The sequence below is a fragment of the Sciurus vulgaris genome, assembly GCF_902686455.1.
Source record: "Sciurus vulgaris genome assembly, chromosome: 8".
Lineage (NCBI taxonomy): Eukaryota > Metazoa > Chordata > Mammalia > Rodentia > Sciuridae > Sciurus > Sciurus vulgaris.
The window spans coordinates 22,420,419-22,442,458 of record NC_136468.1 but is presented as its reverse complement, the minus strand read 5'-3'; the positions used below and the strand labels follow the sequence as shown (position 1 = coordinate 22,442,458).

General features: G+C 48.2%; 1 protein-coding gene across 2 annotated transcripts in view; it reads right to left on the bottom strand.

Moving 5' to 3' along the window:
* PLXNA4 (plexin A4) overlaps positions 1–22,040 on the bottom strand; it is a 422,599-nt gene that overhangs the window by 92,113 nt on the left and 308,446 nt on the right. For both annotated transcript variants that reach the window (XM_079150155.1, XM_079150154.1), the window contains one exon: positions 8,108–8,208. In XM_079150155.1, the coding sequence (XP_079006281.1) occupies positions 8,108–8,208 (101 nt within the window). The remainder of the gene's footprint in view (positions 1–8,107; positions 8,209–22,040) is intronic.

Here is a 22,040-nt window from a genome sequence, read left to right as displayed (position 1 = left end):
GATTTCCCATTAGCTCAGGCCAGAGCTGGAAAACAGGCAAAGGGTTAATTCATGACCCCAGGAGGGGCTCGGAGATGCTTCCTTCTGAGGGGCTCCAGGAACTTCTGAAAGCATGTCCCTCAACTCCACTGTAGGGGCACCCTTGAGGTGAAAGGAAGATCTTGCTTTACCCATTTCCCAGGTAGGAGCACACAGAGACTAAGAAAATGCACACTACATGACTTCGAGTTTTCAGACATTGGTCTCTGCTGCCAGCATTGTCAACCCTGCCCCAAACACAGACCTTCAGGGGAAAGGGGCCCCATGGAGACACACCAGGCCCCAGAGTTGGAGTTCTTCCTTGCTGAATTCTTTCTTCCCTTTCTTATTCCATTTAGTCTGCACTGCGGCCCCTGCAGCCCCAGTTCAGAGGTACTAACAGCCCTTGAGGAGAAAGGCCCTGGGCCCCTGGAAGGGGTTATTATTCAAGTCAGTGGTTCCAATGAGATTATCCTCTCTAATGAAGCAGCTACCTCCGCCCTCCCCTAAGCCTGAACTTTCACTGCTGGAGAATTCCCAGCCAAGTGGAAAATTAGAAGGGAGAGGAATGGAGAAAGGAAGAGGGTGAGGGAGAGGGAGAGAGGGGGTGATTAGGTTCAGTAGAAATTAATTCCTAAATACAGAGATAGAAATACTAACTCCCAGTGCTGCTGGCCAGGCAAACCGATTTCAACATGGAAATGGGGGTCTGTGAGGCCAGCCTGGGTGGGACTCCATGCTGGGAGGTCATCAATGAAGCTTCTCCCCAGGCCCACCAGCATGGACCTACTGGGCTTGGATTTCAGGGCTTGCTCCTTCTCCACAGATGATCCCCAATCCCCAGCGCTTTACACGGGCCATGGGCTGAGCTTCAGGTGCACCAGTTGGAGAATCTGTGCTTAGAACTTAAGGAGACAGAAAAAGAAAGGGGATGAGGGGAGGGGACCTTCCCAAATGGACATGATGGACAGGTTAAGAGGGTTTAGAATGCGTGCTCGGCCAGATCACGGGAGGCTCTTGGGTCACTGGCATCTCATCTGGAGACTCTGGAAAGGGAAGAGACTGTGTTTCCTAAATGTTGTCCTTGCCCTCTTCAGGAACGCCCACAGAGATGGGCAGATGCATCTGTGGCTTGGAGGAAGGTGGACTAGATAGTATAGGAACCTCCGAGGCAGATGGGTGTGTGAGAGGTTCCTTTTATGAAGGATGTGAACCAGATGAGTCCTTTCAAAGTCAGAATCCTAGAATCCAGTGACCGACACCAGGATCTCAAGGAAGTCTGAGTTGTTGCCTTGATCCACTGAATACTGAGGATAAACCCTAACACCGGAAGGCTGCGCTGATGCTCTGATTTCCCTTCTACCACCGGCTGCTGGTGACTGAACCCACCACCCCTTTGCCATTGCTTAGATCCACACTCAGCCTGAGCCACAACTGCCATTGGATTCATCCAGGCCTCTTGCATGAGGAGGGCCCAGGACTAAACAGGAACCAGAAGCTTCGGGGGCTAAGTGGAGGCCCAAGCTCCATTCTGGGCTTATGTAGCAACCAAGTGGTTCTGTCCCACCTCTGACAGCTCCAATGGTGGACTGGCTGCCCATGCACTTCCCTGGGGTTCAGGGTGGATTCTTGCCTTGGCTTCCTCAGTCACAATTCTAATGAATGATCCATTAATATAAACTTTAGGTACTACATAAAAGAGGCCCAGAGAGGTTCCTTTTTTTCTAAGAAGTCCGATTATATTGAGTAGTTGCTCAAAGAGAAGGTGAATAGGGTCATTTCTCTCTTCTCTGGTCAGTAGGGAGCACAGTGTGGACAATTTATTTCTAGTATGGTTCAGGGGAGACTATGATGAAAGAGGTGGGGAGTGGGGCCTGCCAGAGAGTGTGGGGGAGGGGAGGAGAAGGAGGCAAAGAGAAGGAGGAGGAAGCAAGGGTGTGTCCTTGCTAATCCATTCTTTGTCTAATCCACTCAGTAAGGAGGATGTGCCTATTACTTGAGACACTTTCTAACAATCACTCTGATTCTGATCTGCTTTGCCTGCACTTTATCCAACGTCTGGTGTTTTTGTGTCCACTGAGGTCACTGGGTCCAGTAGGCTTGGTGTAGGGAAGCACTTTTTGCTGTGCAAACTGGGCTGCTCCACCCTGTGTGGCCCAGCGTAGGATGCTGGTGTGTGGGGTGTGTCTGTGTTTCTCAACTGAAGGGCTTAGAGGTGGCCCTGCTCTGCAGGATGTCCACAGGGAGTCAAGGCTAGACATGGGGGCCACTAAGAGTGCAGGTGGACCATGGGACTTTTCCAATTCATATGAGATGATGGCACTTTTGATTTACCATCTTTTAGTATCTTCTGGATCAGAGGCTGACAACTTTTGGCATAAAGTCAGGAAAGATCACTGTTACAGTTTAGATATGAGATGTCCCTCAAAAGCTCATGTGTGAGACAATGCAAGAAAGCTTAGAGGTGAAAGGATTGGGTTATGAGAGCCTTAACCTAATCAGTGCATTAATCCTCTGATAGGGATTAACTGGGTGGTAACTATAGCCAGGTAGGTCTCTGGGGTCTTGCCTATGGAGTTTATATTTTTTCCATGTTGAGGAGAGCTCTCTGCTTCTTGCTTCCATGTCCTGAGCTGCTTTCCTCTGCCACACCCTTCTGCCACGATGTTCTGCCGCATTATAGATCCAAAGCAATGCAGTCAGCCATCTATGGACTGAGACCTCTGAAACCGTGGGCCAAACAAACATTTCCTCCTCTATGTTGTTCTTGTTAGGTCTTTTGGCCATAGCAGCTACGATGACCATGGCGCAGACTGTAAAGAGTAGGCTATGGCAAAGCAACACTAACCATTCCTCATGACTGCAGAGGTCTGGTGCCACTAGCCCTAGGAGTGACCATTGACTTAGTGGACTAGCATGAAGTAGCCTTTGAATACAGATTAAGAAAATGAAAACTAAAACAGGACTATGGGATGTGCTAAGGAGAAGCAAGGAAGGACTTGCATTTTAGAATCAGCTTGGTTTCCTTAAGAGGATGGCCAGCAGTGGCTTGTGGGATAAGCCACTGGCTTTGCACTTTCCCAGGTAGCTGGCGGGCAGTCTGCCTAATTGGCACAATTGGTTAAAACTGCCCAATGGGAGAAAGGCTTTCTGATAGTGGATGGTCCCAGCCATCCAGCTACCCTGCTGCAGTCCTGGGAGGAAAGGAGAGGAAGGACCATGAAGGAGGACCTAGGGTCCAAACTGCAGCCTGTACTGACATGGTCGTGACCCCTGCTTCAGGCAGGAGTGCCTGCTGCATTCTGGGGAGGCAGGGGGCTTCCCGCATCTCTGTCCCTTAGTAAGAGGCATGGCTGTAAGATGGCTCTTTTCATCTCTGTTCAGAGCTAAGAAAGCTGAATCCAGGCTGTGTCTGTCCACAGACAGGTGCTGAGGCTTAACCCCTTCCTGGCAGAGCCGGTATAAAGAACAGCTGGTGCCAACCCACCCAGGGAGAAAAGATCTGGAAGGAGGCGGGTCCTCGGGGCAGAGAGGCTTCATAAGAGCTGACCTTATCTTCCTGTCAAACCTCGGGTTACTGGAGCCTCCCTGGAGTGACACTGATGACTCTTCTAAGAAAGGTACCGTCTGGCCAATCGATGCGGCTGGGTCTGCCGGGCGGGCCGGATCCTGTGACCTGTGCAGACTGAGATAGACTTCTTTGCCTGGGCATGGAGCCAAGGGTAAGACTGGGAGGGGACTGTGGACCTGCCAGGCCTAGTCACTGGAGGGCATGTCCCAGGTTCAGTGCAGGAGACAGCTATGATGGGGTGAAGGCAGACCCAGCTGCGGGTTTTCTTTCACCCTCACCCAAGTCTAAACAGGTTGGCTCAGACCCGGGGGAGTACCCTGGGAACAGAGGCTCAAGTCTCAGCAGATGAATACCTAGCTTTGTTGAGCTGTCACTGCTATTAGAAAGGGCAGGCCTGTAGTCTGGGGTCAGGGACCACAGAGGAGGGCAGCAAGGGTGACCCTCCTCACCACCAGGCTTGCAGGTAAGAGCTTTGCAATAATTGAGAGGAAATAACAGGAGGGAGGATTTAAATTACAGGAACATTTCTTAAACATGTTCAGTCTGCAACCCTCCCATGACCTCTCCAGTACAAAAGCCCATTCATCCACCTGGGCCACCTGTTCCCAGAGGCCTCGCCCTCAAGCTGCTTGCTGTTCGTGGTTTTCTTTCCCCCTGTCTCCTTTCTCTTTCTTTCTCTCCAGCATTCTCCCCCTCATCCTCTCTTGCTCTGTCTCTGTCTCTTACAGGCGCGCGCGCGCACACACACACACACACACACACACACACACACACACCCCTTCTGTTGTCCTGTTCTTCCCAGCATGCTACCACCTCCTTACTCCCCATGACCATAGGGAAACTTGGCAAAAGCCACTAAGGAAATGGATTACCTTGACACCTCAAAGAACCTGTGCATCTGTTCTCTGTCCTAGTCTTCTTGAAGGTCAGGTTTGCTGGGGACACTCAGCAAGAGACAGGGTAACCTAGCACAGGGTTTTCCCATGATGGAAGCTTAATAAATATGATGTTTCTAGTACAGAATGTAGCCCCCTCCCTGTGACTGTATCAAAGGCCTGGTTCCCAAGAAGCATTAGGGCACAGGTGAGCTAAGGTAGTCACCTTTGTATCCCTGAGCCTGGTGCAGTGTCTGGCATGGAGGGAGCAGCAGTGTGTGCACCAGAGTGTGTGTGGACACAGAACTCCAGGGAGCAAAGAAACCTGCCACACTGTTCCCCTTCTGGTACGCAGGGCACCTTGTATAGGTGATCCTGCTGTCCCCAGCCTTCTCCTCCTCATGCCTGGTCTACTTCCTCATCATCTCTCCCAGACATGCACATCCAGGCTATTGTGCCCACTAAAATGGAGAGCAGAGAAGACCAGGAGAAGTGATATCTGGGGAGTAGGAGAGAACTTTCCGGAGGAAGGAAATGCTCTTCCCAAGGTGACCTGGGTGTTTGCATGTGTCGGAGCTTATGACCTGTGCATTTTATCCTATGAAAATTTAAGATTCTATCTTGATTGAAAGCATCTCAGAAGACCCAGGGACCTACTCTTGTTCACCTACCTTGTGGTAAACAAGTCAGAGGTCATTAATTCTTGGTCATTAATTCTGGGAGGGCGAAGGATGGACTTAGAGAGTGTCCTCATAGGCAGGCAGCCTGGGTCTGTGGGGGCTTATGAGCTGTGTCCTCCCAAGGGAGTTGGGGCCCCACACCATTGTCTCCCCTCACCAGGTCATTCACTTAACTACAGGCTCAAGGTTACAGGTAACACTGCCCTGACCTGGCAGAGCACCTGGGATTTATAACAGCTTACCTTACCTCCTTTTGTCCTCCAGCCACCACCATGAGAAGGCATTGTCCTCCATCTTTAAGAATGAGGATGCTAAGTTTCTTATACTGAGTTATGGTCAACCCTCACTATTTATGGGGTCCATATTTGCAAATTCAACTAATCATTAACATTCATTTGTGACCCCAAAATAAGTATTAGTGGCACTTTTGAGCTCATTATGGACGTGCACAGATTGGCTAAAGTTTTGAGCCACCTGATGCACGTGCTCCTGACTGAGCTAGACAAGGCAAGGCTCTGCCTTCTTGTCCTAGCCTTCACATTATAGACCAGTGTCCACTGAGGTTTATCTAGTGCCACATTTTTCAAGTTTTGTGCTTTTCGTTGACAACTTTACTGTTCAAAATGGCCTAAGTGTTGTGCTGAAGTGCTATCTAGTGTTTCTAAGCACATGAAGGCCATGGTGTGACTTATGGAGAAAATGCCCTCGTTAGATAAACTTCATTCAGCTACCAAGTTACAATGCCGTTGGTCAGGAGTTCAATGTTAATGAATCAATGATGCATATTAAGTAAGCTGTCTCTAAACAGAAACACACATAAAACTAGATTATGCATTAATCCATTGATCAAAATATGACTGGGGGTTTCCAGGAAACCTAAGCCTGTATTCCTTTTAAGAGCAATGACTTTGAATTGGCTACCTCAGCATTCCAAGAACTTTATAGGACATAGTGACTACATGTCATGAGAATCTACTATAGTTGCCTAAAGGGAATGGAAAAACAGTAGAATGAAACAGACAGTAAAGCCCCACAATTTTTCAAGGTGTGAAAACTGGATTCCACTGATGGCCACCCCGGTCATCTTTCCAAAGCACCCCTTCCCTTTCACATGCTGGCTCCTACTATGGCTTCTGGGCAAGGAGGGGCCCTCAAAGCAGCGGTTCCGTGCTGGGTTCCACATGAAGAGAAGATCACTTGTACAGCCCGACTCTCTGTGAGCCTGGCTCTGTGCACGGGTTTGTGCACGAGATGGGCAACCTTCTCAATAAGACACAATGCCAGGTGAGCAGAACCCAGCAGGGGGGTCTGCTATTTAGAGGAAGGAGCTTGAGGCTGTGTCGCCCTCAGGAAGAGAATCATGCCATTAAAGGAGAACCATCCGGAAAATCACTGGAGCAAACCAAAGTTAAAGAGACGGGGTGCTTGAGCTCTCGGATCTTCTCCAGCCTTGTCAAGGACCCTGCCCCGTGCCCGCCTCCGTTTCACAAGGCTGCATGGCCAGCCAGCATTTTCACCCACAAGGTCTCCAACAATTCAGTGAAGTAGGTAAGTCAGACATCACCATCTCCAATTCACTGGTGAGGAGAGTGGGATACCAGGGTGTGGAATTCGGATTTGATGGTAGAACACAGTTCCTGTAGAGCTGCTGGCCCCAGTGTAGCCTGATGGTCTCCTTCACAGAAGTCCAGACTGCCCCTTGGCCTTTGTTCACCTCTACTTTCTGCCACTTGATGGGAGTCAGTAGTGTGGCACAGGAGGGGAAACTGAGGCCACACAAGAAGTAGTGTCTGATACCTTTTCCCCTCACTCCTGCTTAAGGGGATGGGAGGAGTATTCGTAGACCCTCTACCATTTTCTAGGTGCACCTAGTGCTCATAGGGCTTGGAGCCATGTGGGCTGGGGCAACATCGTGGCAGAGACCACCACTGACATGGGACCTGCCTTTGGGTCCCATGAGCATGGTGTATTGAGAAGGGGCCTGCTTGTCAGAATGTCCTTGAATAGTACCTGTCCCATGCTGGGAGCAGCTGAGCCACCTCAAAAACCAGGTGTCTTCAAGCCCCTAGGTCAGGCAATGGGTAGGAACACAATGCCTTCCCCAGCGGCCTCACTGTGTGGGATGGAGAAAGCTCTCTGCCCTCTCTCCACTTCCAGAATAAGAAGGGGCCAGAACAAATGGAAGCACATAGGGACTGGGATGCAGCTCAGCAGTAGAGTGCTTGCCTGGAATGCACAAGGCCTTGGTTCCATCTCCCGCACCACAAATAATTAAAATAAGATAAATAAAATAAAATAAAATAGTTGTACACGATTTCAATGTGGTAAGTGAGGCATAACTAGACCAATCCTAAGTTAATTTAAAAAATAAAATAAAAAAAGGAGGCATTAGGGTCAGTGATAGCACTTGGGTCAGACTTCATAGGCCCAGTGACTTCAGGCCTAAGTGCATTGTCAGCCTGCTGATGGATGTTATGACAGGAGAGAAAAGGTTCTCAGGTGTCACAAACTTGAAGAGCATACTCAAGTACCAGAAAATTCTGTGAAGATATCAAAGATCACATATGTTGAGTGGATGCAGAGTCACTTGATGGATAGCACGTACCCTGGCCCATGTGAACTTGAGAAAAAAGTCCCCTGCCTTTGTCTTGGGATTCAGTCCTGGGAAGTCAGTCTCCAGACAGATCATTCAGGAAAGTCCAGGAAGCTCCCTTCCTCTAGCCCTCCAGGGTGTAATTACCCAGTATGACAATCATATCCTGACCTGTCCTCATCCCCAGACTGCCATTTCTATGTTTCTTATGAGAATTGGAGAATTTAAAGTGAAGCCTGAAAGAATAAATGAAGGGAGATAAAGTTTGCAAAGCATGCAAGAAAGAAAAGGGAGTTTGATGGAGAAGAGGAGGAGGAAGGAAATGCCTGGGAGGAAGTAGGAGGCAGGAGGGAGGGACGGCAGTACTCACGTGTTGTGGAGCACACACCAGCCACAGTGGGGATCACCGGAGCCGAGGCACTCCCCACAGCTCCGATACTGACCGCAGGACTCCACAGGCACTCTGGTGAGCTAGGACAGCATGATAGGGAGAAAGGGGTCAAGTCGTGCAGAATATCAAGTCACCCACTAGAAATGATGTTTTCTCAACATCACCGATCATAAAGGTTCTTAGAGCCCCAGAAGCAAAGGGATTCTGAGTGATCATGTTGGATCAGTGGCCACATAGTACCCAGGCGACATAGCCATGTACTACATTCTTAAATGTCTCAAAGAGTACAGTCTCCATAGAGTTCACAACAAATTGCTGTAAAAGATACTTATGTAATGCATATTTAAATTTTCCTACTACCGAAACAACAAATGGAAACCTCTGTGAACATTCAATCTGTTACACATTTGCTTCCATCGGCGTGATAAACCTGAATGTTTATTTCTCCATCTTTTGCTTCATGTTTGACAGAGTGTTTCCTTTTCTTTCCAGCCCCTTCTTCTGGTCTCAGTAGTTTTATTTTTTCAGATAGCACCTAACCCAGAGCAAGTACAGACACTCTTTCTCCCGGCCTTGAACCGGGGGCCCTACTCACACTGTGGCTACTCCTTGTCCACTCTTTCTTTCCCAATGGCCAAATGGCTCTACAAGGTTTCCACTACAGTGCTTTCAAAAGTGTACTTGCTCTTTTTCCTCCTGCCCACCCCTATAAAAAAACTGCATTAGCTTTCACCCGCAGCTCTTTAATGTAAAATGTTCTGTGTCACCTTTTTGCTTAGTCCACATGCTTCCATTTCCTGCATGCTCTTAACTATCTTTTGAATGTCATTTTTTCCCCAGTGTAACTTTGCCCTTGTGTCTCTTTACATGACTTTTCTTTTTAGAGCCTTGGTCTCTATTCTCCATTTTGCCAGTTTCTTACTTGCAAAAAAATTAACTTTTTTAAAAATCATCCTTTTCTATTTGGGAGAACTTTTTATTTCAGTGGAAGGCTTTCTGTTCATCTTCCAGCTTGAACTAGGAGCATGTGCTCTGGCTGACATTTGTAGTTCCTAGCCATGGGACAATAAGCAGGGAAAACTGTAAGGCGTGCTGACCTGGCTGAGCCCTCTCTGCTCGGGAGTGAACACGGAGGCTGTGTTTACCCTGCTGTTTCATATGCATTTGCCTCTGTAAAATTATGTGCTCTTGGCAGGGGCCACTTGTAACTCACACGCAGGCAAACTGGCACCAGAGCCTGCTCAATTAGTCTCGAAACTCTCTTTTGGAATTAATTAATAATTAATTCCAAGTCCCACATGATCTCTTTTCCTTTAATTTCCTTATTCCCTTTACATTTCTTTGTTCTCCAAAATACACATTGATCTTTCCTAATGATCATTCTGCATTTTTACTTCTTTCAAATTACCTTTTAGCCTCCCCCTCCCATTGTTAAACTTTGCCCTTGACCCTGATGGCCATTTCCTGACTTTTTTTTTTTTCATATTTTGAATTTTATCTTTCTATTTATGACTGCTCCTGTGATCTGCAGGGACCATGCGCAGTCTCTGCCTACACATGACCTTGCTATTTTCATAATTAACCTTGACCATCGATTTCTTAGGAATTATCCCCCTGCTTCTGCATGCAGCCAGGAAGTTTCCTGTTCCCATTGCCTCTTCAATTTTTCCCCTGGCTCCTTAAGTGAGCACCATCATTGAAGCACACAGCCCAGAGGATCTGGACTCTTGGAAATTCAAGAACGGCAATGAGGCCCACAAACTATTCTCAATATTTCCAAGAGAAAAATGGAAGTTGATTATTGCTATTTTATGTTTATATACATGCTTATCATATGTGTCCCATATTAAAGGTAGGAAATATTCCATAATAAATGCAGTTTGTTTAGTAGACAGAATTTTTCAAAACATGATTCCTGGAGGGGAAAAATAATAAAAGGGACCATAGATGGTGAAAGTTGAAAACCACGCAAGCCACATGGCTGTCACATGTTCAGCTGCTGGTCTGGCACTCCATAGTTTGCATGGGATTAAAGAGAAAACCATGGCTTGTTCCATCAAAAGCATTTTCTTGGTCTAAACTTAATTAACATCCTCCCCAGTTTCTCCTATTGACATGTTCTATCATCTGCCTTGGATGGAATGTGCCTTGGGATTCTAGGGTATGCCACTTTTAAGTAAAGAGCCAGCTGTTTGGTGAATCTGATATTCTTAAGAACCTTTGCATTCTAAAAATAGCTTGCAACTGGTGTTTAAAAATGTCAATATCCTGGAATTATAATATCTTTCCTCTTTTAATTTTAAACAGGAGTCATTTTTTTAAAATTTTTCAATTTTTTTGGTCGTAGTTGAAAAGATTGTAGGAGCCTGCAGGGTAAGATGGAAAGCCTAGTTTTGCTGTTTACCAGCAAGGAGATTCTGTTGTCTCTGAGACTTATTTTGATCATCCTCAAACATGGATATAAAATCCCCTGTAATTCACAGGGTTTCCCAAAGCACAGATGACGCTGGGATTAGGAAACTGTTTTGTAAATGGTCAAGCAGTTTGTGAGCAATGCTATCTTTGACATTAATACCCATTCTGTGGCACTGCCACATTACCTCCCTGCCACGTCACAGAGAACTGCTCAGAGTCCTCTGGGTCTTGTGAGCTCCACTGTGAGTTGAGCAGACCTGGAAGACTTGCTTTTTGAGTACCTTGATCATGTCATTTCCTCCTTGAATGACGATGTCTGCCCTGAAATCATCCACTCTTCAGAAGAAACCCTGGACCTATCTGAGCTCTCTGGACTCATTAGTGACTTTGCTTGCACCTGTGACAGCTCTATCCTTGTTCTTTGATTTCATCTAGATGCATCTATGTGCAGCACAGGTACGAGTCCTGGGCAGTCATTATGAGAGACGGAGTCTAGCCATTGCTTTGTCCCTAGTTCCCCAGGTGAACTTGAGCAAATCTCTCTCTGGGCCTCTTTTCAATCATCTGGAAATGAGGGGACTGGACAGGTCAGTTCTAACCTGCCCTTCAGTTCTGACATTCTTGCTTTTTTTTAATGCCCCGATGAAAATCTTGCCCAGGGCCATCCCTTCTCCCTGGTTTAGTTTCCATGGACATCTACAGTAATGACTTCACTACTATACCACTCTCAAGACACTGCACCTCTGAGGTCATCTGAGCATCCAGAATTTTCTCTTCTTGAAGGCAAACAACCCAACTTCCTTTAGCCTTTCCTTGCAGGATCTTTCTATATATCCCAACATTTTTTATTACTCTCTTCTGAACTCCATCTAGGCTTTCTCCAATCTTTCAAATTCATGGGTGCTAAAACCAAGGAGCAGACAGGAATTCTGACAGACCAAGGAGAACAGCCATCACTATGTGAGAGTGAGGTCCACCCCTATCCCTTTTCCAGGGTGTCCCCAAGGAAGGGAAGGACCAGGGAGATCCCAAATCTCAGGATGAGGCAGAACTCTTGAGCATGACCAAGCTCCTTCACACTGGCCAGACCTCTCCCAATCCACACCATGGCTTTGCCTTCCTTCCCTCTGTGGGTAATTCTGGAAAGCATCAGAGACTTTCCTGACCCTTTAAATCACTTTTGAAAACTGGATTTGGTCCAGTTACTTGTCTTCCATATAAATGTGTATTCTAACGTTCCTGGTTACCTTTCATACTTTGCTAGTTTACGGCCTAGGTGGCCAGGTGGCTTCTTAGCCACCATGCCCCTATGACTCTCTCTCCCTAAATACCTGGACTCTCCATCCACACCTAACACCCAACAAAGCTGCAGCTCCATCCCCCACCTCAGCTTCTCTTTCCTGACCCTGGAACACAAACCACTCCAGATGCAGAGCCACACGATTAATTAAAAGCACCCCACGCTGATTAAAGTCTTAAGCTACGGTGCCAGGCATGCTAATTAACTGAGTGAGGGAATTCAGACCACAGGAAGAGGCGAAAAAACAAAGTCATGGCAGGGTAGGTGGCAGCAGACTTCTGTTTTGGAGAATAAATCACACATCGATGTGACCTAAGCTATCATGGTGATAGATGGTTTCAGAGACCAGAAAAGATTGAGGTCCATCCCCTGGCCATTGGACTCCAGGAGAGGTGTGTTGATTGATGTGGCTACAATACTGCCTTCACTATTTCCAGAGATGGGAGCCCTACTGCCTCTCGGAAACTCCATGTGTGCCCCCACTGTGCTAGGGGAGAACATGGTCCCTGGGGTGGGGTCTGTACCTAGTTGTCTTGGCACATTGTCCCAATTTTTTTTTTTTTTTTTGTGGTGCTGGGGATTGAACCCAGGACCTTGTGCTTGCAAGGCAAGCCCTCTACCAACTGAGCTATATCCCCAGCCCCACATTGTCCCAATTTTGTGCAAAAACTCATCAGGCAATATGGCAGCAATTTCACCTCCAGGTACTTGAGTATGACTCAAAAGAACCAAAAGCAGGTCTCAAAGTCAGATGTGCAGACTTGAGTTCACAGAAGAATTATTCACAGCAGCCAAAAGATAGAAGCAACCCAAGTGTCCATCAACAGATGAATGAATAAAGACAACGTAGTATACATACAGTCGAATATTACCCAGCCTTAAAATGGAAGGAAATTCCGGATGAACTGTGAGGACATAATGCTAGGTGAAATAGGCCAAACACGAGAGGACAAATATACAGCCCCACTTATTGAGGTCCTTATAGTAGCCAGATTCACAGAGGGAAAATAGAATGACGGTTGCCAGGGGCTGGGGGAGGGAGGAGGGAGCTCCTGTCCAGTGGGTCCTGAGTCTCACTTTGGGAAGAGGAAAAGCTCAAGAGATGAATGGGGCAGTGATGCCTGTAATGCCACCGAGCTCAGAAACAGTTAAAATGGTCAATGTCATGTTATGTATATTTTGCCACCATAAAAAAAATTGAAATAGCGACCTTTTGAAAGGGCTGTGGCAAGTGATCTCATCTTCAGCATGGCAGCAGGGCAGAGTAGATATGAAAACACCTGTTCTCTGCTCGGCTCGCTGGGTCAAGGGGAGCAGCTTTCTCTTGGTAGACTAATATATTCATGTTTATGAAATATTCTGAGATCCTTCAGTGAAAAGGTAGGCATCGCTATGCTTTTCAATTTAATCTCAAGTGGACAAAAGATTTGGGGATGAATGTCTCCTACCGCATATTGTTATGTAACAGACTCGGTCCTTCTTAAGCTCCATTTCCTGATCTGGAAAAATAATACCATAGACTTGTTCTACTGAAAACTTTTCCTTCTCTCCTGCTTCCTCCAAGAAACACAGTGGGATGGGGTTCAAAATTCCAGTAGTCCCTGAGTTCACGAAATTATCTTGTTTGGATTTCCATTTGTGACCAGGAATTACCTGTGGGCCCTTCCCCAAGCCCACTTCTCTTTCTCCCTAGACGACCTCTTTGGGACACAAATGGCTTTGCTTTCTTCTTTTTCCACCAAGATAAACTTCCTTCAACAAGTGTAGTTTGTTCTGGTTTTGAACTATTGTGAACAGAATCGTCATTTACTTTTTAAAACAGGATCATCTACCCACATCAATCCTATCCTCTCTCTTACTCACCCAGTGTAAATGAACAAGACAGTGGCTTAAGACAGGAAGGCAAAAGTGACTAAGAACAGAGAAAAGGGACCCACACAGGATTCAACTCCCAGCCTTGGTCTTCAGAAGTTTCTGCATCTGATGGGCTGAGCCCATGGTCTGGAGGGCCTGGAGCCTGGGTTTGCTCCTAGCAGTTGGAGCAATTGTCATGGTTCCCAAGAAGTCTGGCCCGCTGCTGCCCAGCTCTTGCTGGGCTTCCCTGACATTTCACAAGATGCTCTCCCCTGGCAGTTGGGTCCCACTCTGCCTGTTGCTGCTCACGTTCGGAAGGTGCCTGCTGCTCTGCTGATTACATTCAGAACTGTTCCGGAGACACCACGCACAGCCTCCGTGTGTATCTCTCATTTGTTTAAGCATTTGACATCCTGGTCAAAATGTGAGTTATTACTCCATCTCTGCTCTTATAATTGGATGCTAATGCCACAGTGGCTACACTGAGCCTGATGGTTGGAGTTAATTTAAATGTCCAAAAGCCTTCTTAAGTACCCAATTTCCTTCAAAATCGTCAAAAAAAAAAAAAAAAAAAAAAAAAAGAAAGGAAAAAAAAGGCAAGACGACCCATTAAGAAACTCCAAGAGGCTGCTGGGGAGCTGTCAGGCTGCACAGATGTGGCACTTGGTGCTGTCCTTCACGCTGTCCTGTCTCCTGAGTGAGGGAAGCAGAGTTGGGAAAAGCCAGGCCCTTTCTAGAAAAGCATTATCTTGGAAACACACGGGCACCTCTGTGGCACGCTCTTGGGAGCCCCTTAGCCTCTCTGTGGGTTTGGTGGCTTCTGGTTCCTCTTTAGGCCTCATTTGAGTTGACCTGGGCCCAGGCCAGGATTTCAGAGGGCCTCTCACAGCCAGGGAGGACACTGGTGGCATAACAGCTGTTCAGGAAGCTGAGTTTACTCCAAGTCACTCCAGATGCCTGGAATCCCTCCACTCACAGTCTCTTCTCTGAATGTGGTCAACTGGTAAGAGAGGCAGAGACCAGGAGGCTGGTCATGGCTGTGGGTTATGACTCCCACCGCTTTATCCCGTAAAGTAGCCTTGTATGCTATGGCCTCATGGTGAACAGGGAGGGTGGAGTTCACGTCCCCACCCCTGGCTGTGGGTGTGGCCCAGGTCTTGATTTGGCCAATGGGATGGAGCAAGCACAAGGCCAGAACATGCTTGAGACGTGCTTCTGCGCTTCCCTTTGCCCTCTTGTGCTTCTGTCATTGCCAGAGAAGAGCTTCCTTTGCCTCCTCAGATGAACCCCAGAAGAACCCATGAAGAGTAAGACCTGAGCCCCGCCCACGGCCAGGGGACAAATCCAGCCAGGACAGCAGCTGGAAGCACACCTGTCCAGCTGAGCTTGGCTGAGAGAGCTGCCATGTGATTGCTCTGCAAATCCATGGGTACTGGAATGGATGCTGCAGTTGCTCTGAGTTCTGGGCTGGTTTGTTATACAGGTTTATTGTGGCAATTGCTGGCTGATCCATAGGTGCTGGGCAGAGAGTCACAGCGCTTGTGCAAAGAGGTGGAGGGGAAGAGGTCAAGTGCAGAGAGGGAAGCTTGCGGCGGGGTGATTCTTTCCACCCTGGGCACCAACGATGCACAGACACTGAGGTTGGTTGTGGCAGGCGTATGTTCAGAGAAGATTGCACACTGGATCCGGCAGGCCCAGTGGATCTTCTTTGGTCCTTCCATGCTGACCATGCTCACTTAATTCTGTGATTGTGGATCAGTAGATCTCAGGAAGGTCCAGTCCTGGAAGCAAAGCAGAGATGCTCCTGGACCCCTGGTTGACCTTGTGGCTGCCCAAGTGTGGGGAAACAACTTTGTCTACTTAGTAGCAGAGAGAGTTCCTTGAGAAAGGTTTGCTTGTTCATGGGCCATGGGGCAAACTGCACTTGAGAGAGTGACACACAGGGTCAAGGGTAGCAGTCATGGTTGCCACCATTGTCCCCACCTGCCTGTAGGGGTCAAGGTTGTCCATACTTAGAACAGCAAGGACAATATTCCCAGAGCATGAGGCCTGCGGGTAGAGGTCCCAGCTCTGGTCTATTCTGGATACACGGTGACCTTGGGCAGATCCCTCCCCATATTAAGCCTCAGTTGATTCATTTTCAGATAGGAGACCCACTTCTGCTCTGCCTCCTAGAATTGGTCACAAAATACTACTGATCCAAATGGTCTGGGAAGCTTTCTGCAAGCGAAAAGTAGCAGATGTTGTGGAGAGCTGCAATTTGCTGCTATTAATAAGTATAAATGCCTAATAGGAAGCCAGTTTGCTCCGGGAACTCTGGACAGCCAAGGAGCTAGTGCCGACGCCGGAATCATCAACATATGCTGGTTCTCATTAGCAAACGGCGGTAGCTGAAAAGCTGGGCAAGGATTCTGCAGCGCCTCCAGAAATCACCCCACCCTCACGCCTCCCAGTGTGGGCCACGCTGCAGTGGCGTGCTCCTTATTAGCCAGGCCCCTTACCACGCGGGAGAGCAAGACCCCTCCCTGCTGCACAGATGGGAAAGGCATGGCCCAGAGAGGCTGAGCAGCTTGCTCAAGGTCACGCAGCAGGGTGATGGTGAAGGTGGAAATTGAAATGAAGCTGGGGCTGCCACCCACGGTCAGACCTGCCAAGTACCACTGGCTCCCTGCATGCAGCCCTGGGGAATTGAGAAACCTCTGATCCTGCCATTGAAAATTCTGTGGTACTGCAGGTAGCTTATTGTAAAATCAGGAAGGTTTGACTGAGGGGACCCTCTTGTGAACAGAGCAACCCAAAGCCAAGTGGGGGTACTTGAGAAAGACCCAGGGGGCTCTCCCAGAACCTCCAGAGAGACTCCCTCACTCCTTCGAATGTGGTTGGGGAGGAAAAGAGAGTTTGAAATAGCTTTCCCTCAGTGACTGGTGAGAAGCAGGAATCGGGGAGAAGACAGTCCTGGGTTCGAGTCTACTTCCTTAACCTCAGGAGCTTCCTTTCCTGCTTGGATGCACCCTGAGGATTGTCTTAAAGATTAATTGCCGTGGCACAGAGGAATGTGTTGGTGTAATGCCGATAACAGGTCTTCATCTATTGTCGCAGCACCTTGCACAGAGAAAAAAATCATCTCCCTTCCCCCATGGAAAATGAGAATTAATAGGCCCACTTGCCTGTGTGAATGAATGAAGGAAGGAAGGCTGGAAGGGAGGAAGGAAGGAAGTTGGTCCCTTTCAAGCTCCTACATATTCTGAAAATCTCATTTTCTTTGATACTGACAATGTCCCCAGCTGAGCTGTGATTGGGACAACTGATTTGGCAATCTCAGTTCTACTCTAAAACCTATCATCTCTGCATTACTGCCACACATTCATTTCCCAGTGTGGAGGTCAAAGTATGCCCTCTCCTGACTATCATGCTCACGTCATACAACAGGCTCAGGAGACCTGACCTCTGGGGTTGTGGTGTTGCAAGGTGGACATTTTCCTGGGTCAGTTCATCAATGCATCTGATGGAAAAGACAGGCAGCCATACCTGAGTTCTGCCCAGAGAGCATTCCTGCCAACATGCAGGAAAAATGGAATCTAGGGTGGGAGAGTGTTCTGGCATTTACAGAGTTAACATGATGAAAGGGACCTTGGAGACAAATATAGCTCTAATCCCCTGTTTCTCTGTGGCTGCAGGGATTTGTCCAAGGCCACACGGCTACCAGCACTATTCTTTTAACACCAAATCCCCATACACTGCTGGCCAAGATGCCTGTTCTTGACCTAGTCTTAAGGTCAAGGCTGAAGGAAGAGGCAGACTCTGGGACCCACACACAAGTGGGGGATACAAAGATCCCTGCCCACCCCAAACCCAGCAGGTGCGAAGGAGCCTTTGTCCTGGGGATCAAAGTGTTTCTCCTGCTCCAGCCATCTTTCACCGAGTGACACTGACAAAGACAATGTCCCCATCTGAGCCCGGACTGGGGACCTGCTGGTGTGAGTTTCCCAAGCTCGGCCTGCTCAACGGGTGCCTTTGTTCCAGCAGCCAAGAAGGAGAGGGAGGGGGAGGGACTGGCACTTTGACACCTAACTCCAGGCCCAGCAGGCGACTGAGCCAAGCAGGTCCCCAGGCATATGCCAGGCCCTCTGGCAGGCTGGCTCTGGCTCTTTGTGGGAAGTGGCAGGGCAGGAGGGGCAGACTCTCCTCCACCCAGCCTCTCCCCTTCCCTCTGTCTTCCTCTGTCAAGGGCACTGCCAACCAGTGACCGACCCCAGCAATGGTCTGTCTGTTCAAACCAAGGAGTTTGGTCCACTGCTGTGAGCTGCAGTGACCTAAGCGGGTGCAAGGGCACTTGCACCCTCCTGTGCATTGTGGGGGTCTGGGGGGCACGGGCAGGTGTTAGCAGATGCTTACACCTTTCCTTGCAGACAGCCTGCCTGGGCGCACAACTGTTTTGGATAGGAGACAAATGTCTTTCTTCCAAAAGGAATTTGACCTAGGGAAATGTCACATTGCCTAAAGGCATTAAAAACTGACACCCCTGGGGTAGGGGAACCTTCTAGGTCCTGTCAATACAAAGACCCTCTGAGGAAAACAGTTGCTGCTGTCTTTAGAAGGAGGTGACAGAGATCACAGGGGTTCCTGAGAAGCTTAAATCTGCTTCCCTTCCCCTCGTTCCCTGCCTCCAGGTACCCACCTGACACTCCAGCACACACAGGGGCTTCCCTGTGGGGTTGGGGCTCAGACTGCTGTTGGGGGTAGAGAGGCAGGTTCATCCATGTCCAGTCACTTTTGCTCACACAGGCAAAATGTGTGTTCTTCATGGAAAGAGGCTGCTTAAAGGGCATTTTCTAATAATTCTTCAAAAGTGAAAGAACAGTGTTACACTGAGAGTGTTCTAAAAGGCTGGGCTTTACACAGGTGTGAACTTTTGGGGGGGTAATTTGGCAGTTATTACTAAAACATAAATGACTAGCACGTCTCCCTCTTGACGTCTTTCCTTTCCTACAGAAAGAGCAGCCCCTGGGCACAGGCGCAGGGCTGTGCATATTCACTGTATGCTTGTATGTGCTGATAACTCTTTGGAGATAACCTAAGTATCCATCCAGAGGGGATCGGTAAAACAAAGGGTGGCATGTTCCACTCTGAGAAAATTCTGGTCTGCATCTATTGACACGGGCATGTTTCAGGAAAAGCGTATGAAGGCTCAATTTTTATTTTTTTAAAGATAGCCTGTGTAGCAGGTATTCACATATGCAGAGACATTTTTGGGCAAAGAATAACTTATACGGAGATAGTAAAACTACTAATGGTGGTTGACTCTGGGAAAGTTGAATTTTTCACAGACAGGATATAATTTAAAGCATTTTTTAACTTGGGAAATTAAAATAATTCTTGCAAGATGCTTTGACCTTTCGTCTTTTAAACCAATTTACTTAACTAGTCAGTTCAAAATTTATTTTAGGGTCAATGCTTTAGTTTTTTAAACTTCCACAAGATTTCTAACATTCTAGAACGATGTAAAAGGTTCACAGCTGGCTGGTTTCTCCTTTCTGGTCCACTTTATGACCAGGGGCACCCTGGGAGTGCACCCTGCCCCCAGAGACTTTTCTTCTTGCAAAAGTAACTAGCTCATATTGGTGGGGGGAATTATTTGATATTATAGTTGTCAAGTGAGGTTTCCCGCCCACCCAAAAGACCCCCCAAAGGAAAATTGTGCCATCCCCACCCACATAGGGAGGACTCTCATCTCACCCTACAGAAGTTACTGAGCCAAGACCAGTGCACCTGTGTCCACGGTCCCCACAGGGACAGACTCCAATACACACACTATGTGTGGATCAGCGTAGTTTCCATTGAAAGGAGTCATGGTGTGTGAAGCATCACCGGGCTGGGGGTCCTGAGACCTGACCCCAACTTGCAGTCAGACTTTGGGCAGGTGTCCTTACCTCCCAGGATCCTAGTTTTCAGACCCAAATGGATCTGATTCCATCATGATTAACTATCTTAAGACTAGCAAAGCCCCCAGGAGTCTCATCCCAGGATTTCCCCTAATTTTCTGCCCATCTTAGGAACTTCATCTGTCTGCATAATAGGGATGCTCAGCTCTGCCCCTGTCCTAGTTCTTTTGATCCCAGAAAAGTAGGATGACATCAACTCAACAGATACTTTGAATTCTAAAAAAGGAAATGACCACAACTTGTGATGATACAGTCTGAAGCCTCCCATGTGGCCTGTTGCCACTTTTCCTCTCATCGATTTGAGCAGTGGTGTGGGTGAGTAAGGGCCCAGCATGCCCAGCCTGACAGGATGGAGACAGCACAGGCTTTCAAAGCCAGCCTGAGGTTCTAGCCCTGGCTCAGCCACTGCCTTTGGGTCAGTTCCTTTATGTTTTTGAGCCTCAGTTTCCTCATGTGCTTAATGGAATAATAATGATCCTTCCCTGATGGGAGCTAGTTAAGTTCTGCTGAAGAGCTCAGTGACATCCATCCTTGCCTGTCCCTACCGGGTCAGGGAGACAGTCAAGGGCCCAACTCTACCATACCAGCTGTTGGGACACACCTCCATCTGCCAGGGCCTGACCCCACTGGACAGGGCCACTGTTTCTGGTGGGAGAGGACTCCTCTATTCCACATCTCAGGCAGCTAAGGAATCTGATCCATGGTAGACCATGGCTTGGAATTCGGTCCCCCTTTGAAATGAGAAGTGGCTGTCAGGGCTCTGTTTAGATATAGGACTCGGTGAGGTCAGAAATAATTGCTGGCCTGGGGTGTGTGTATGGGGTATTAGGGAGGTGTTTTCTCCTGGCTCATGTGATCCATTCTCTGAGGACATGTGTGGGGTGGCCTGGGAGACCAACCAACCTCAGACACCCTCTTTGTTCACTGAGGCTTCTACCATATCAACAAACAATACTGAAGCTCTGTAGATGGAGAAAGTTGGAGGAAGATCTAGAAGTGTAGAGTCCATTGATGGTTTTCAATGACACACTGCTGGGCAGGAGCCAGTGGGCCCCTCGGGAGCCAGGATGTACAGCTGTTGGCACCTGGGCTTTGCAATCTGAGATACTTGCTCAGCCACCTCAACTTGGTCAAGAATCTTCTATCCTTGAGCCTCCAAGAGGGATTACAGAACATAATACACATAAAGTCTTCAACGCTGCCCGGGAGCATGCTGACCACATCAGTGGTGGCTGGCATGGCAGTCAGGACAACCAGATAATGTTCCCCTAAATAAGAAGTTCATCTCCAAAGGTATCCAGATGGGCCCTGTATTGGATGAATACTTCAGAGGCTTAGGAGACAGTTGTGATGGGACCTTATGAGCCCAGTCCCCACTCAGTGATGTCCATGGTCCCAGTGCTGTAGAACCCCTTTATTCATAGGGGTTTGACCACACAGCCAGCTCCAGACTTCCCTACGAGGCCCTGTCTCTTTCTCTTCCCTCCTCAGCTTTTAGGAGACTTTCCTTCTTTTTTTTTTTTTTTTTTTTTTTTTTTTTTTTTTTTTTTTTTGAGTTATATCAGGCAGAAAGAGAAGCCCAAGGAGTTCATGGTATCACTCCTCCCACCCCGGCACCCTAGGCGGGCTGGAGCGGTTCTGTCAGTCTACATGAAGTCAAGGTCATCTGTGGACTTCCTTTATTCGGGTTTCCCCTGACCTCTGTGAACAGGCATAATCAAAAGCTGGCTGTGGGTTTGGGACAGAAAATCGAGCTTGGCTCTCAGCCAAGCACAAGAGGCCATGCTGTGTGTCGGCATGTGGGGACACGGGTTGGCACGGTATGTCTGGCAGGCCAGGGTCAGGCAGCAAGGCCCAGCATGGTGGCATTGGCACAGAGTCCAGCAGCCCCTGCTGTGACAGGGACACGAAGATGCAGCCTCCAGACACGATTAAATACAGGGCATTTGCTGAGTTTGCAAACAAACCTGCAGGATATAGGGCTGAGGCAGCAGCAAGGAAAACAAATGTCACCGTTTGGGGCAGGTAGCACGCCACGAGCGGATCCATTTCAGACGCGTTTCCTCCTCCATTAAGTTAGCTCGGATGCTACTGCGAACACAGCTCCACCTGGGCCAGTGTCTGGGGCCCTGGGGCTGGTTTGGATCATATGACCCTCCTAGCAAACTCACTGTACTGTCACTTGCCAAGTTGTGGGACATCCCTCAGGGATCCTCACCATACAAGGCACTTGGCAAGGACTGGAGAGGAGGGAAAAGGAATTGGGGTCTCGACCAATAGCCTCCAAATCTAGTTGCATATCAGAATTGACCACAGAGCTACTAAAAAATGCTGATACTCAGACCCAGAAAAATTAGAATTTCCAAGTCAAGCCTCTGTATTTTCCCAAAGCACTGTGCTC